General features: G+C 43.3%; 1 protein-coding gene across 5 annotated transcripts in view; it reads right to left on the bottom strand.

The window, feature by feature from the left end:
• Positions 1 to 399: 399 nt before the first annotated feature.
• The window catches only part of SFMBT2 (Scm like with four mbt domains 2), a 194,087-nt gene continuing 176,908 nt past the window's right edge, over positions 400 to 17,578 (bottom strand). For all 5 annotated transcript variants that reach the window (XM_037510580.2, XM_037510576.2, XM_037510577.2 and 2 more), the window contains exons 17-21: positions 14,746 to 14,921; positions 12,131 to 12,297; positions 11,455 to 11,727; positions 10,633 to 10,761; positions 400 to 5,078 (exon numbers count right to left, since the gene is read on the bottom strand). In XM_037510580.2, coding sequence (XP_037366477.1) covers positions 4,938 to 5,078; positions 10,633 to 10,761; positions 11,455 to 11,727; positions 12,131 to 12,297; positions 14,746 to 14,921 — 886 coding nt within the window. In that variant the 3' untranslated portion in view covers positions 400 to 4,937. The remainder of the gene's footprint in view (positions 5,079 to 10,632; positions 10,762 to 11,454; positions 11,728 to 12,130; positions 12,298 to 14,745; positions 14,922 to 17,578) is intronic.

Consider the following 17,578-nt stretch of genomic DNA (forward strand, 5'->3'; position numbering starts at 1 on the left):
CAGGGAATCATAGAATGAATAAAATAATTGAAAATGGGAATACTAGAGATGATCTTGCAGGATCTATTATAATGTTTCAATAAATAAACACAAGTTCCTTAAGTAAAAAGTTCCAGAGCTAGCAGGTACCTTTGAATGATCACACAGGACTTTTAAGTATGGTTATTAAAAACCCATAAACATGCCTGAGTGCATAGCAAAAATAGAGAAAAAACAAAAACAGAACAAAATAGCCCTAGCTCAAAATCTACAAAGAATCTTCCATAACCTTCAACCCAAAGACACAAACACTACCACAGAATTTTATTTTTACTTTATTAACAATGTGGCTTACAATTTTTTCAAGTAAAAAGGGTTTTTATTTAGAATAAAAATTAAAATATAACTCTGATATAGATTTTCACTTATTTACATGAAAACATATATACAGAATACAATCTTACAGCAAACTAACAACATGCCCTTTGTCCTGCAAATCTCAAAAGTAAAAACATCAATTTTTCCCTTAAACACCCTAAAACATACACGAGATGTGAGTCAAATTCAATACAAATGATTCAAACTGGAATGCAACTCAGTAAAAGGGCTTTTGATTGACGACTGGAGACAGTTCAATGCTTTCAGAGATCATGCTAGCTCCCATTTTGAACAGCAAATGAGATGACTATTTTTTGTCATTTAAAAAATTTTGTCTCTAATTTCCCATCATAAGGCGATTTTCAGCAAACAATTGTCCCAGAACTTGACCTTTTCTTCGGTGCATCTCTTCGGCCCACACTGCAATTCTGTGCTGGGCTGTGTGATGAGACTCACATCCACACTTGTACCAAATCCCAGCCATTCAAACAGAACCAGTACGATGGAAAAACGACAGTTCAGGAAATTACTTACTGCTTATCATCTCAACTAAAGATGACCACAACCAAGGCAGCAGTATGTGTCAGCAATTACAGCTTTTAAATGAAGTGGGTCAAAAATAGAATTTGATTTTATCACATCCTATTTTGGATACTGCTAAACCAACTCCAGTGACAGAAGCTAAGAGAATCAATCAACTTAAAAATTCAACCACATTAAAGGGAGTAAAGCAGTTTCCAGAAAACTTCTAAACAGAAAAGGGTAAATGAATGAGAATCATTAAATTGTAAGTCGCCAAAATAGCTTTCCCTTGCTATTCAGTTATTGCACCAAGGAGACACGGGCAGTATTTTTATCTCTAATGATTTCTTCCTTAAAAACTACACATACCTTAATTTACTATTTTCCCTTCAAATAATTGCACACTTGATCATAGCTTTCTAAAGAGGGAAGAGAGTACTTGGAGCCTACATTCACCATCTTACCCAAAAAAGCAACAATGAAGCTCAAACCACAAAGATTTTATCACTACTGGTTTTTCTTTTAGTTCTATATACAGAAATAAATATAAATGGGTGCTCTACAAAATAAGTATGAAAACCCCTCGTGCTTCCAAAATGAAGGGTAACAGCTCTTAGAAAGAGGTGTTTGGTATAAGATAATAGGCAAATCAGCACTTGCCTGATACAACAGTCAAAATTCTATGAGACAAATTAGAAAACTGAGACCAATCTTCAAAGGCTGATCAAAATCAACCTAGAAAGAATCGTGAGGGTCGGAGGTTAAAGGTTGGCGTCGTCTTAATGGAACAAATCAAAGTGAACACAGGAAATGATCTTTCAAATCTGATCAAGTAAAGCAAAGCAACCTAACAGCTGTACAGCTCAAGCACTGTATGTGAGTCAAACTTTGATCAACTGAACCTAATTTTAAAAGTGACAGATAAGTTTTTCGTGCTGTGGAATTCCACGGTGAGGGCAACTAACGTTATTTTTTATGAAAAGCAGAGATGTTCTGTAACACCAGTCATACTGTACTCTTTTAGGTTTTTATGTGTATGTTTTTGTGTATGGGACATTTTTCAAACACGGTCAAAAATGCAGTCAAGTAGTTAGGAGCTGAAATAAGCTCCGTTTGCTGTAGGTCACTATCGAGTGATGGACATCTATCATTAAGGATGAGTTGGCATTTCTGCTTCCCAAGTGACACAGAATGTACCGATCACAAGGTGTCTGCTGGGCCAGGAGAGGAAAAACACACTTCTCGACCAGTTCCAGGAGTTAATGAGCGGCACGATATAGGTAGAACTCAGAAACAGAGAGACGAGGACTTTGGTCCCAAAATATTATCAAAGAAAGACAAAGGAGAGATCATAAGTGTCCAGAATTGGATGGGGAGAGACATCACTTGTTGGGGTGTTTTGAGCAAGAAATACATGGTTTAGTGGGGTACACATGTACAACCTACTTTTCCTGCCAGAACAAAGACATTGCAATACATTCCTTGGAAATTGGCCCTATTTCTAAAATGGAAGCTGGTGAGGTGAATCGTATAGAGCAATGGAAACCACCTGACAATTCTATTGCAGAATTGCCCCTGATGTGGAAAGTACTCCAGCATGGAAATCCCCCCAAAATCCAAGTTCTGGAGAACGTTGGCAACACTCAGAAAAAAAGCCTATTCTTGGTCCTAAAATGTTTCTTGGCTCAGAGGGGCCAGGAGATGGTATGTAGATACCTTCAGGATGAGCACCCCAGCTGCTGGAGCCACGTCCTCCTCACCAAGCACACACAAAGCGGAAGCCCACGATGTGAATGATCCCTCACCGAGAGCCCGAGTGTCAGGGTGGTCTTGGCTTGGAGCCCCGTGATGGCTGGGTCTTGCCTGGGCAGCCCGGAGGGAGCCAGCCTGCTTCAGGTGGGAGAAATGTCCAGAAGAGCTCCTAGCTCCAGTGCAGCCCTCTTCCTCCGAGCCTTTACTTGAAAGGGCAAGAGAGGGTGGTAGTCCTCCTGAAAGTGCAGCACTGCGTTGTAGCTACCACATTCCTTCATTCCCATTTCAAACATAACAGAAATAGCTCAGCTTGAAAAGGCCACAGTGAAGAATCATAAATGAGTCAGTGTGGGGAAAATGCCAAAGATCTTGAAATGGGTACCCTTTCCGATTGTTTGATAGAGTTTAACTGTACAAGACTCAGCATTTAAGGCCAAAAGCATGTGGCTGAGGAAGCAGGGATAGGAAACTGAAAGCAGGTCCAAACTTTAGCTTCGAAGAAGGACATTGAACTGCAAGTGAGCCTGTGTCACGTGAACACGGCCACCCCAACTAGGACATGGAGCTTCCATTCCAGGACCCTGGGCAAAATCATCTGCTAATTGTTTAAAAAGGACAGCATAAATCAGCAACAGGGGAGATGAAAATGTCTCAGCTGCAAAATATCTGCCTTCCATTTTCATCTGAAACATCGATAGCATGTTAATAAAGGTTAGCATTTGTAATCAGACTTTTCAAATCTGACAGATAATCACATCTTAAAATGTAACAGAAAAATGAGCTGCTTGTAAGCCCAATAGACAATATTCCTGGAGTGGTTGAGAGTCTAATCAAAGCAAAGATCAAGGCGATTGTGGTAGAAAAGTAACAGAAGGGTGAGCAGTCTCTGCTGCCCTTGTCCACTCTTGAATAATCTGAAGATTTCGTTTCCTTGCATAAGTTTAAAAAGGCAATTGGGCGATGACCACAGCAGGATAGAGAGGACTGGGTTTGAATGAATACGTGGAATCACACACAAGCACTTACAGATGAGTGGTTGCTGCAGAAGACCAGCCAATCCCCAGAGCCATAGTTCTTGAGAAAGGACTAACTGACTTTATGATAACCAACTTCAAGAAATGTCACCCAAACCAGAGTGTGCTAAAGGAATCACAGACTCAAAAGCTGTGGCCAAACACTTCAGTTTCATTTACTTTTCCTTGTTTGGCTACTCTGGACTCTTGCCTGACAGCCTGAGTGGGGTGGAGATGAGGGGATGTGTGTTTGCAGCCTCAATCCCAAGTGTTGCAACCTGTTGCTTCACAGGAATGGGGTCCAGAGTGGTTCAAAGTCACTGAGTTAGGCATCAGCCACAGCAGGATAAGAACCAGTGATGGCAGGCCCAGCGTGAGCCACACTGTGTCCTGCCAGCATGCAGGATCACCTATATAGTTAAGGGGTGTTCCAGGATGAGCTGAGCCAAGAGGGTCCTTATCCAAGGGGACCACCCCACTAGCTCTGCCACAGTGATCCTTCTACAGGGATGTAGCTGGTTTCTAAAAAGCTTCCCTCAAGTATCTTCCTGCTCTAGATCTCCAAAATTAAGCTTTTCCTTCATTATAGAACTCGGCAAATAGCACACCTCTCTACACTTCTCTCTAAGTGTCTGTCACTCAAGGAAAACTGTCTCATGACAGTGGCCACTGCCCACTACCCTCCCCATGCTTCCGAAAGGCACCTCTGACAGAAGAGGCAGGTCTAGCCACCTTTGTATAATTATATCCTCTAACATCACCTACAGTTGTGTTTGCGAAAGGAATCGCCACCAAGATAAAATGGCAGTGGCAGCCACAGCCACTGGGCGTGGATGTGAAAGAAGCATCAATCAGTGTGCCTGAGAGTGATCACAGCAAAATCTACCGGTAAGGCGTCCTCCTTGGTCACTTTCAGAAAGACAACAATGGCACCTTAGCTTTCAGAAAGAAATGCGAGCGTAGGTTTAGGAGACTGTTCACAGGCAGCTGCCTGCTCTGGGCTGGAAGGAAGGTGAGTTGTGGAGGTACAAAGAAGTGTTTCCATATCCTGGCACAAAATTTTAATTCACTCTCCAGAAGTCATTGCTGGGGGACACGGGTGTGCTTTAAAAACATGGAATATCAAATGGGCTGGTGGATGAAGGAGGTCCTTTATGTGTCTCACTTTTCCATGATACTTGGCATATGTATCATCTCTTATATCCCAGAAAAAGAAAGGTTGCAGTCCTGAAAACCTTCCCAAGACACTGCATCAACAACGTAATTGGCTGCCTGCCTGCTGAGGAGGGCAAGTTAGTTGGCATACTGGGCGTAGAAAGCCACTTTGACCCTCTCAATCTGATGGCATAACTTGATGGCAGGCCCCAGTTTCAGCTCCATGCACTCCTGCACCGTCGGGAGAGTCAGCAACAGGAGCGCTTGGCCATCGATGTCCTGTTGGGAAATAAAGTCAGGTTAGAGAAGAGAGTGTCACCAAGTGTATGGAAAATGAAGTTACTCAAGGCTCCTTTTCGCCTCCTGCTGCCAGCCTCTACAGCTGCCACCTACAGCTTTATTTTCCTCCGAGGTTGCATTACCCACATGTAGTATCATGTTAATGAAAAAAGCACTTGGGTGTATAAGCTTGGGGCACACATTCCTATGACTGCGGACACACGGACAGAGAAGATAGGAGAGAATGGGTTGTGCGCATATGTAAATGTGGACCCTGGGCCAAAAAGCAGGAGGTAGGAGAAGCTAGAGAGTGCAGAGATGTCGGGGGCTGGGAGAATGGGCTGCTGCCTCCCTCCCAGCCTCCCTGCCTGCTGGTCTGCTTGTGTATCTGGTCCCTTGCTTCAGCATTAGAGGTCTGTCAAATCTACCGAGGGCTCCAAGATTATTTTCAATCTGCCTGAATCAACCATGAACCCTCCCCAAGCTGGGATGGTTGCATGAAACCAAGGCTTCCTCCCAGGGGCCCAGGGCATGAAGGGTCTGCTCTGGTTTCCCCTGATTCGGAAGAGAACTGGCAGAGATACCAACTTGGCTTGATGACTGGGCAATCTTTTGATTCACAAAATGTTTCTAGTAAGAAAATCTTGGCTACTTTGATGTGTCTTTCTATCTCTCCCCCACTCCTGCCAAGGTCTGACATTTCACCATCAGAATGGTGAGAAGATGCTAAAGATCTGTGCCAGCTGTACAGCACAGCTCTCCACAGAGGAAAATACATGTATTTATTCATGTGCATTCATGCATGAGAACACACACACACACACCCTACATCAACATACTTACATCACCCAAATAGGGTGTGATCTCTATATAGGTCTGCTTTCCTATTTTGACTTGCTTAGTTCTTCTACAGCTACACACGGGGCTCACAATGAAGATAATTTATTAAACATCATTAAATGCTTTTGCTGCAGGAAATAGGATACAAAGTCTTACCCCAAAGCTTCAAGCCCACTCCACTGGGCATCTTCACTTGCTTTCTATAATACTCAGGTTTATTCATGTCAATGTCGATGACTGGGATACTGAGTTTAGCTGCAACCCCTTCTCCCTATTCACCGGTTTTCAAATTCCAGAGGAAATAACTGAGGCTTCATAACAACCAAGAGACTTCTAAGGTACTGAGAAGGATCAGTGGGTGAAGGTGAGTACAGTTGAACTCAGCTCACCAGGGTATCTGCCACTTGGAGATGTTTTAGCCTGGGCTGTCATAAGCCACAGAGTTACTTAAGCCCTGTAATTTTCTGCAAGCACCTATCTGAGAAAATATCAATTAATTTCGCATAGGTATTTTCTTAAACTAAAGATTTCTTAGCTTAGTAAAAATCCCAAAACGGGCATAAATGTGAGCCTTGGGAGGACTGATAACGTTAATAAGCATAATGCATCATATGATCAGTTTTAAAAGTCACTTTCCCTAAATAAACACAGCAGCAATAAAAATTAAGCATTAACTAAAAATTATTAATGCAAGAGCAATTTATTATTTTTTAATTATGCCTGAGCATTTGCTATGCTATATGCAACTATAAGCCATGTCTTTACCAAGGCTTGTCATGAGCTTGTCAAATCATCAAGCAAACAGATTTGTCTTGAATATACACTGAAAATAGGAGATAAACTAATAAAACTGATTCCACAACATGTTTTCATGGAAGCTATTTGGGAGTTTCACCAGAGAACTTTGGCCAAAAAAATCCTGTTTTGTGCCTCCTCACTAAGGTGAAGTTCATGGGCAGTCCAGTGCCGTCCCTGCATCACATCCAGAAAAAGTGTGCAGAAAGGCAGGTCTCCAAAGCCAGCAGGGTTTGGGAAAGTTGCCACAGTTACATAGCAAGCTTCTCAGACCAGGTGCAACCAAAGAAGAGTGATGCTCAGGAGCCTCTGACTGGCATTCTCTGACCTTTAGCAAATCAGTCTCCTCCTGCCCTCCAGTCCTAACACAGATTTACCTATCATCGCAAAGACAAAGTGAGTGAGGGAGACTTCACAGCTCTACTTCTTTCTGCTCAGCCAGCAGCAGTGGTGAAAGGGTTCAGTTCATAAGAGGCTTTGGTTTTGAGGTCATGGTTGGGAGTCGGGGGACAGTCCACACTCAATGGAGTGGCTCTCAAGTATGAGCTACCCGAAGTGGATGGAATCGAGTACATGTCTTTGAACTTCGGCTCTTAAGAGTGGGTTGGATATGAGTCTCACGATGCTTCACATAGAAGCCCTTATATCTGTGACTACCAGAATTGAGGAGGAAACACAGCAGCAGGATTTGGCTGCACAGAAACCACTATTTGTAGGAAATGAACATTAGAGGCTGGGTGCTGGATTAAACCTAAACCACTGGATTAATTACAGAGATCCTTCACCCTGCTTTTTATCTGGGAAGAACTGACCAATAATTAAAGTGAGGAAATGAGGTTTCAGTGACCAAACCAACAGTTCTCAACTCATCTACCATCTTCTCTAAAGATGTCATCATGTTGCAGAGTATACTGTGCCAAGAATAAAACTACACCTCTGATTTCCACACTTCCAAGGGTAGCAACGTCTGAAGAGCTTTAGGTTTAGCAACCTAACCATCAACAGTCACTGACGTATATGAACAGTGGTGGCAGCTCAGTGACATCAAGACAGAAGTTGAGTGACATGTACCTCCTGACTGTTCGTGCTGCAGAGGGCACGTAACCAGTAGCTACACTTGTTCCCACATCAGGGCGGGAGGGCAAGATGGACACAGAAGAGCAAAATCAGGCCAATGACAGACGCATGGGGAGTGAGGAATCCCACCAACAATCCTGCTTAGAGGTAGCTTTTTTTTTGTTTTGAAAGAAATTACTTATTTCATTGATTATGTAGTTACAGATCCCACAGCTGATATAAGTTTTATAAATATGCTCCTATATAATTCAGAACTGCTGGCAAATTGCTTTTGTTATACACAGAATTACTGTAAGTAGACGTCTTATCTTTAAGAAATGAAACGTAACATGAAAAGTATGCTTAGCAAGATGGAAATATTAAATTAATTTTGATGTAGAAGTCAGATTAGGACTTGGTAGTTCCATAATGGGGATTTTCAGGTCTACAAAGGTAGAGAGGGACCAGTCTAAATGGAAAATAAACTTGTAAACTATGTTGAAATTCTTTTATCGAAAGTAAATCACTCATTGGTGTAGTTTGCTTATTGATTATATACCTATATACCTGTTCATAAATGGTGAATAAGTAGGAATTTTATTTAGATTTTTATGGGCTTTTAAAAAAGTTATAATGTGTGTATTTGCAGCTTGAAATTAGAGTATAGATTTTTAAAGAAGTTGCCATACTATTTCAGAATTAAAAGGCATGCATTCCAGTAATGGAGAGTTTATAATTTTTGTAAATGCTCCTGGTATTACAATAGTCTCTGAATTCATAACACCCAGAGGAGCGAGCGCACACAGCGATGATCAGTGCCTGCCCCGTGATTTCTCTCACATGTGGTGAATAAAGATGTGAGCTCCTTCTAGCTTGCCTAAAAGCTCATATGACACCTGGAGTGACCCACTGGAGGCCTCCCCGACTCAGGACCATGGCAAGTGGGCTCAGAGATGATAGAACAAATTAGTAAAAATTAGTAATTCAAGGTCTGATTGAACAGTAAAGAACTCAAGTGCTTGTGCATTTCTGAGCTCAGTGGGGAACAGGCTTTATTACGACAGGTAAAATGGTCTAATGTGAAATTTAAAATTAAAAGGGAATAAGGTCATTCTCAATTAAAGTCCACCTATTTTCTTCTCTATGTGAGAAATAAGTAGGTGTGTAGGACCAAGCTTTTAACTGATGTGAGAAGGGTAAATAAGGTGGGGTGGGGAGTGCCCACACACTGCTTGAACCAGAAGTGGGGACATACAAGGAATACTCACTTCTTAGAAATCTGAGCTTGGGAAGGCATGAGGCTTTCTGGACATTATTATAAATTGGGCTTAGAAGCACAATTAAGGGAGACAATATAAACAGAATTTTAGCCATTTTTTACCCAAATCAGCTTTGGTTTTACTTCCTTGCTTATTGCTAGAAACTTATCAGTATCAGCACATGACTGCTGGCCTCTCAGCGTTCAGATGATCTTGAGCTTCTGCAACCATGCAGGAATCTAGGTGGGAAAATCTCTTGTCCTTGTTTACTAAATAAACACAGCTTATATTTATTATATGGGACATGATATATTTTTAAAACACAAGGTCTTGAAAAGGAGGTATTTACATTCTGAGACAATGCAAGGAATTTCAACAAATTAAGCAAACACTGTAGAGCCAGAATCATAGGCTTAAACTTGCACTTTCTATTCAAGACTAGTAAGAAATCTGTTTGCAAGGTGGCCTATGTTTACAGAGGGGAATTGGGTTTTCATATTAACTTAAGGGAAAATGAAAATAAAAGTTCCTTTTTTTACAGCATATCAGAGCATGTCTAACATTTTATAATTATAATTGTATAATTATAATCTGGTACATTAAAAATTCCTTAAGGTGTAATTTATACCAATTGCTCTCACATCTATCTACTCCTCACATACCATAGGTTTTAAAATCTTTTACAAAGAAAGCACAAAATTGAGATGAAAGTAGCATGAAATAAAGCACAGTTGGACCAAAGCCCTCCACTTCTGGAAGACCAAGCTAACAAACTTTTCCCTATTCCTATGCTGTGTATGACTAAAAGGTCTGGATATTACACATAAGATCAACATAAGAAAACTCTAAAAAGTGGAGACGGGCCTCCCCAGTGGCGCAGCGGTTGAGTGCTGGGCTGCAGTGCTAGTTCGATCCCCGGCCACCGGGCGGGGGTCCCACATGACGCGCAGACCTCTCCTGCCGCCTGCTGCTCCCCTCAGCAGTGTACTTCATCAGTCTGCCTGTTCTGTTCCCTGCTCTGGCTCTGGTGAATTCTCTCACCCTCCCGTGCTTCTGACTGTACCCAGTGCTTGTATAAATAAATAAATAAATCTTTAAAAAAAAAAAAAGTGGAGAGAAGGCAGAACTATGGAAGGACCCAAGCTATGAGATGAGTCTTTTGGTTTCTTGGTTTGCCACTTATTTGCAAGACTTATTGCTAAAAGAAGCTGGCAATCGTGACATGCCAGTGATAGGACAAAAAGACATTTAACAAAAGTTCACTCTCCCCAGTCAAAGGACCTGGAAATCCACTGCAGGACACAAGCCCTCTCCCTGCACACCAGTAATGGCCAAGAGAGGTGTGACTTCAAGGCTGGCAGACAGCATCAGGCCCTCAAACCCCACATGAAGAGGAAATCTGAGAAGGCCAAGAAGAGAGGTGGGACCTCAATCTCCACCTGATGACAAAGACCCCTCCCATGGAAGTTCAGCAGGAACCCCTGTGGAGCCAGCCCACAGCAACCCTGTCCCCCTCTACAGCAGGAAGGAAGCTCGCTAAAGCAGCAGGTGACTAGAGACCCAGGCCCCAAAGAAATAGCCAACAGGTAGCAAAATCAGCTTACCTGTTCCTGAAATATTTTGGCCAACGGGGCACAGTCCGTCAGTTTAATGAACCTCACCACGTCGGTCACTGTCCACTCCAAGGGGTTGCTGTCCAGAATGAGTCTCTCCTCTTCCTCTTGCTTTATTTCCTGCAGAGGGAAGGAGATAAAAGGTTACACTGTCTCTGGTGGTGCAGGACCCTCTCTAAAACCCTAGGCCTGAGCCTCCTCCCTGTGGTTTCTCACCAGGTAGGGAGAAGCACAGCCTTCCAGGCTCTAGAGCTTTCTTAGCAACTAAGCGGATCAGGACTTTGCCTGTAATCACTCTTGTGCCTTTAGAGGTTAAAAAAAAAAAAAAGGCACAGTGTGAGCAGGTCCAAGTTCAGGAAAGCGATCACGGACACACGCAAATGCAGAATGGGCCAGGGTCGCCCCCCCATTTATTTCTGTAATGACCACATCAATGATCTTTCATCTGATTATATGCCTCTGGATATTTAGGGGAGACCCAAGTAACTTTTTTATAGGACACATCACAGAAGTAACTTATAAAGGGCCCATGAAGGCTTAATCTGTTCTAACAAGAATTCTTTGTGATTTTTAAATCCTCCCAAAAAAGAGGCGTTGCTACTTCTCTCAGAGTTTCATTCTCATGTTAACCAACCAAGCCTTTTGTCCTTACCTCATGAACTAAGCTAAATTTTTATTTTTAATATTTTAAACAGGGATCCTCAGATAGAGCACCTCCCACCCCCAAGTATAATGCATTTTCTTTGTAAACACAGAAACACTCTGCCTTCAGGCAACACCAGACAGGCCAGTCCCTGGGCCCTAGGGCTGTACCTCGGCTGTGTCGTGGCCGGCTGCCGGGCCCTTATCGCCCTTGTCACCGCCCTGGGCACCTGTGGGGGGCTGCGTTTTGCGCCCCCTGCGCACCCTCTCCAGGGGTGGCCGGCGCTCTGGTTCTGAGTTGCTTCTTAGGGTGACAGCCCTGCGGGGCCGGGCAGAGGGGACCTCAGCAGAGGAGGTGTCTGTCTGGTCATCCCGGAGCTCGGAGCCAGTCTCCTCACTTCCAGTGTCCTCCTCCATGGCATCTGCATCCTCTTCTTCACTTTCCTAGGAAGAAGGGAAAAGTGCTGAGGGAGGTGGACAGCAGGGGTCTTTGGGTGGTACAGGCGGAACTGCAGCTTAGCTGCAAGCTGGGTACTAAGCCTGACTCCTTTGCTGATGGGGGAGCCCTGCACAAACCACCTTATGAGGTTTGTCCAAGCAGGCCTTTGACAGCCCAGCCAATGGCCCCACTCATGAGCCTGACAACAGTAACCCCCCGCCCCCGACACACACCCCCCCTAGCTAGAGCAGCTGTGATGTTAAATTTGTTTTCAGCACAGAAGGAGGGGGCTGTTACTGGTATGTCATGTTTATAATCATCCAGCATCAAGTTTCAGCTGGGCCTTCCCACAAGCCAGGGCCTTGCATCCCAATCAAACGCTAGAAGGTGCTTTTGGGTAGAACTTACATCCCCAGAACCGGCTGCAAAGTCCACAGTAGAAGACCGTCGTTTCTTCTGCACAAAAATGGATTTCCGCCGTTTCCTACGTCTGGCTGGCTTAGGGTGTCCGCTCTCGATGTTGCTTTCCCCAATTGGGGGTTTGATGATCTTCTTTCTCTTTCCATAATAATAGGCTACAAGGAGAGAGAAGATTAAAACTTTTGTTAAAAAATTATCCACATAATTATATATTTAATTCATTTTGATTCAGATGAGACTTTCACTGCTTCTGAATTCTATAGCAGAAAGGTATGTCTATGTTAATATTCAGAGCACGAGTTAGAAAATAACCAACTTGCAATAAAGATTGATGTCTTTTATAAACTGAATGTATAATCAACAAATTAAAACCACTAAGAAGGAACCAGTTTTCAATTATGATGATGCTCAAGACAGCTTAATCATTAACCAAGGCCTCAACTGTCCTGCATGTGACTCCTGCTATTGCATAAAATAGGCAAATGAGGCACAGGACACTTCACTTTGGCTGGAGGAAGTCAAAAGACAGCCATCAAAGTGCACAGCCCCGAAGTGACAGAGGCTACCCTCACCCTGCCTTGGGGCACGGTGTCCACTGTTGATTCACACAGGGAGTCACCAGGCCTCTGGACCTAACCTCCTTATAGACAAAATGAAGCCAGAGTACTAAGCAGTGCAGTTTGCCTTGAGGACAATATTCTGTACTTCTGATTCCTCTTGCCTGATTTTGATCCATAAGGATGGAAGTTTGAATCACTGTTGAGAAACCAAATAACAGCAGCCATGTAAGTCACAGAAGATACACCTGCTGCACAGTATCTGCAGGCTCTCGCCAACCTCCTGAGGTGGGAAAATGCAACAGAACTTGAAACCACACCCCATCTGCAGACCTACTGGGACCACACTCCCAGATGAGCATAGAGCACTGCTGAATGGTGATTTCTGGTGTAAAGTGCGTAGGAAGAAGCACTGTTCACACCCAAAGGCCCCAAGGAGTACTCAGGTCTGACACTGTCTGGTTGTTTTAGAAGCAGGAAGCTAGAAATCAGAACTGGTTTTACCAAATGCAGCCAAAGGTGTGGTGCATTACTAGAGCCTTAGAAACAGACAGGGAAATCATAGTCCTTGCTTTCATTCCAGCAATGCAGTGCTCTGTTCTCCCACTACAGCCCTGCAGTTTACTCTGCAGCAAAATATGCACTGTCAGGTGACCCAAGAGATCTCAGGAATTTGCAGTTTTATAATACCAGACCCAGAAAAACCTTCAAGTTGATTTCAATTGTGTTTGAGTTGTAACAACCTGCCTCTTCCCCTCTCATTTCCCACATCCTAAAAGTACACAGAGGCCCATTTTTAAGATAAACATTCAAGGCCAAGTTCAGCCCTCAGTCAAGTCCTTTTTGAGTCAGAAGCATCTCTTACTGAATAGCCTGCTTCAGGGAGCCCCTCCTCTGGCTAAAGGTGATGTGATATGGATACAAGTTCTTCAGAGAAGACAAAATATACCAAGAAGCCCAGTTCCTCCATGAGGGACCCTGTATACAGTTTGAAATGGGGTTCAATGTGACAGAGAAGGTCACTGACTTCGAGCAGGGATGGACAAGAAAACAGATTTTTGAAAGGTATCTAAAACAGAAGGAAATTTGCACTCTCAAGGTCCCAAGTCCCTTCAGATCCCTGGTTCTGACATACACACTGACAAATTCCAACTACTGAGACTCACAGAGCACTGGCTGCTGGCACCCCAGCAGCTGCCTGGACACGGATGGCAGAGGAAGTAGGCAGTGACTGTAACCTGGACAGTCAGTTCTTAGTGTAGAGCTAACCGAGGGGAGACATAGAATGAGTAGAAGGTAGGGATCAGAGGCAGCATTCAGAGCTAGAGATACCTGAGTAGGAAGCATCTGGAGGGACTAAGGTGCCTGTACGTGAAAATCAGAATAAAAGAAGGACATCTTTCTTCCTGGGAGAAGCCAACATGAGGAAGTGTAGGTCAGCAAACAAGATGGTGACAAAGAAGAGAGTGCTAAGGAAGCAGGGAGGGAGTTCTGCAGGGAAGACAGCAGGGCTCAGGGAGTGTATAAGTCCCCAGGATGAAGAGGTGAGGGCAGTTAGGAGTAAAGACAATGATGCCTGTTTCTGATCCCCCAAAAAAACTCCACTTGAGAGGTGTGAGCAAAGTAAACAGAGGGAGCTGGTTATGACAAAGAGGTGCTCTCCCCAACCCCCTCCCCAGGACCCTCATACCTCCCCGCCCTTCAAAAAAGGGCAAAGAAAGGACTGTTATAATTTCTCAGTGTAAGGACCCAGACTGAGTTGTTCTGGGTACTAACCATCACCAAGGCCCATTTTTGTGTCAGCAGGTATGTTCTCATTTCTGCTTTGCTAAACACATCCCAATGATAATGCATCCTGTTGCAGCCATCCCACCTCTTCCTTATACCAGGCTAGAAAGAAATATCTACCACAGCAAACCTGAAAGAATCCTTCCATAGCAATGGCTATGAAAAGTTCTCAGAAGTTTAAAAAAATAACAAATGCATCATGACCCGCCATGCAGGCCCCACCATGCAAGCCAGTGTTCTCTTCACTACTTTACTTACTGTATTTGGTTTTGGTATGAATGGAGCAGTTCTCTGGACAGTTTTCAGAAATAAGCACAGGACTGAACAGATTTGGACAGCACTCCAGCTTGGCACAGACTCGGCGGCAGAAATCTGCTACTTGGTCAGACGTCCGTACAATCTTGGCCACAGCCCTGTATGTTTTGCCTCTGTACCTAGAAACAAGGAAAAGCAAAGGCACAAAAGCATAGTCACTCAGCCCTATCTGGGTAGCATACTCCAAAAGAAGCCCCTTTAGTCCCTAACAACAAAGCAGGTTGTGTATGATTTCCATTAAATGCGCTTTTATCATCCCTTAAGGTCTCACAAATTTTTTTTTTAAAGAATGTCCCAATATCACACATAATGTATGTCATAACAGTGCTAAAACGGAGTAAGTGCAATAAAGATTTCCATTTAACATACTCTCATTGTGCTATACGTAATTTAACACCGAATATTAGCAGTGTATGCTACAAGCCCAGTAGATATAAGCCTCAAAATGAAGTTAATAAAATGCAGTGCATATTTTCTTGCTACTATAATATTTAATTTTTGAAAAAGATGACTGCTTATAGAATCACGATTCCACTTTGAAGACCTTGCAATTTCTGAGCAATAGAAATGTTATCTTTATCAAGATTGGTGAAATGGGGACTATTTCCATTACTCATACATGACATCTTAGTTCATTTCAGCCGCCATACAAGATCCCATAAACTGAGCAACTTATAAACAACAGACATGTATCCTTCACAGCTCTGGAGGCTGGAAGTTCAAGATCAAGGTGCTGGCAGAGTTCACTTCTGGTGAGGAACTTTCCTGGTTCACGGTGTTTCCTGGTAAACAGTGTTCTCACACTGCAGAAAGGGGTGGAAGGAGCTCTCTGGGTCTCTTTTGTAAGGACACTCATCCCACCATGCAGGCTCTACCTCCTTGTGACTTAACCGGTCGAGGTCCTACCTCCTACTACCTTCACCTTTGGGTTAGGTCTCAACATATGAATTTGGGGACCACAAACCTTCAATTTATAGTAAATGGTATCTGTGCAGAATGGTGGCAGGTCACATTGAAAAGGTGAGAACACCTTTAAAAAGGGAAAAAATGAACAAAAATGCACAGAAGCCCAGGAAGCAGACTGCGGCAGAATGGGGGAGGATTTGCCTCACAGCCGCTTTAGTGCTCACAGTACCACAAAAGTCCTCATGGGAGTTACCATCAGTTAAAGGAAAGACTTCTGTATTTCTCATATATAAAAGGAGAAACATGAAATGATAAAGCCAGCAAGGTATCTTGCTCACTAGGGTAACCACCCTATCTCCCTCTCTAGACTGGGAAGGTGAAAACTTGCTCTGTGAATTAAGATTTGCTTCCTGAACAGGCAGATTGACTGAAATACTCTGTCTCTGGTGAATCCTCTAACCACCCCCCATACCTCTGGCTGTACCCCAAGTTCTTGTATGCATAAATTAATAAATCTTTAAAAAAATATGCTTCCCGAGATGTCCTGTGCACTTGCACTTGATCCATCCTGCCGATGGCTTTCATTTCTTCTGTAAAAGGAGTAGTGTAGCTGACGGGCCTCACACGGAAACTTTCCTGGTGTTAGGGGCTCAATTATCTCCCCCAATATGTTGAAATCTTAATCCCCAGCCCCTGTGATGCACGTGGAGATAGGGCCTTTAAAGGGATACTTAAGGTTAAATGAGCTCATATGGGTGGAGTTTCAGTCTAATAGGACTGGTGTCCTTTTTTTTTTTAAAGATTTATTTATACAAGAACCGGGGTACAGGCCAAAGGCGCGGGAGCGTGAGAGGATTCACCAGAGACAGAGTGGGGAGTAGAACAGGCAGACTGACTGAAACACACTGCTGAGGGGAGCATTGAGTGAAGACAGGAGAGGTTTGCTGCACCATGTGGGACCCTCACCGGCCGGCCGGGATCGAGCCCGCGTTGCAGAGGCTGCGGACAGCTTCACAGTGCGGGGCTCAACCGCCTGCACCACCAGGGAGGCCCAGGACTGCTGTCCTTTTAAGAGAGGAAGAAACAACAGGAGTGTGTGGCCAAAGGTGGTCATTTGGAAGCCAAGAAAAGAGGCCTCCCCAAAGATACCAACCTGCTGATACTGTAGATTTTGGACTTCCAGCCTCTGGAACTGTGAGAAATACACGCCTATTGCCAAGTTCCTAGTCTTGACTGTCCATTAGGGTACACCTAGCAGATTTATAAATACTACTGCCATAGCTCAAGAGGGAAAGTGGATCCCCAGTGTAGTTTGTAAATACCACAACATAACAACAACAAAATGTTGTTATGAAGATCATGGCTGTGGCTTCCTATGACTAATTCCCTTTTTTGGTTTATATTGTGTAATGATGATTCTCTGAGGTCATCCTTAAGTGCTTTTTCTTTTCTAGGGGAGAAGACCAGTCTAGACTAATAAGGATATTAAAGTTTTTTAAAAACTTTTCTTTAACAATAGAAAATGAGACCTGGAAATCCAAACACATTTTGTATTTATCTACAATGAACTGATTTCATGGTATGGGAATCTTAAAGATACAACTAACACTGCTTAGGAACATGGTTATTTTACTGCCAAACTCAAATATTAATTAATCTTATGTCATCCTCACAGCCTGTGTAACAACAGAAGAAAATGCAATATTGTTTCTTTCTTTGAGGAAATCAGATATGTTTTATGACCAATGAAAATCACCTGCCCTCTCCCTTAAACAAAAGAACTAGGGGTGGGAATACTTCCGGAATCTAGATATTCCCATTGTTGTTCATCTTGAGGGAAAACAAAAACAAAAACAAAAACAAAAAACGT

The sequence above is a fragment of the Talpa occidentalis genome, unplaced genomic scaffold (assembly GCF_014898055.3).
Source record: "Talpa occidentalis isolate TD23 unplaced genomic scaffold, MPIMG_talOcc4v2.1 talOcc4.14, whole genome shotgun sequence".
NCBI lineage: Eukaryota > Metazoa > Chordata > Mammalia > Eulipotyphla > Talpidae > Talpa > Talpa occidentalis.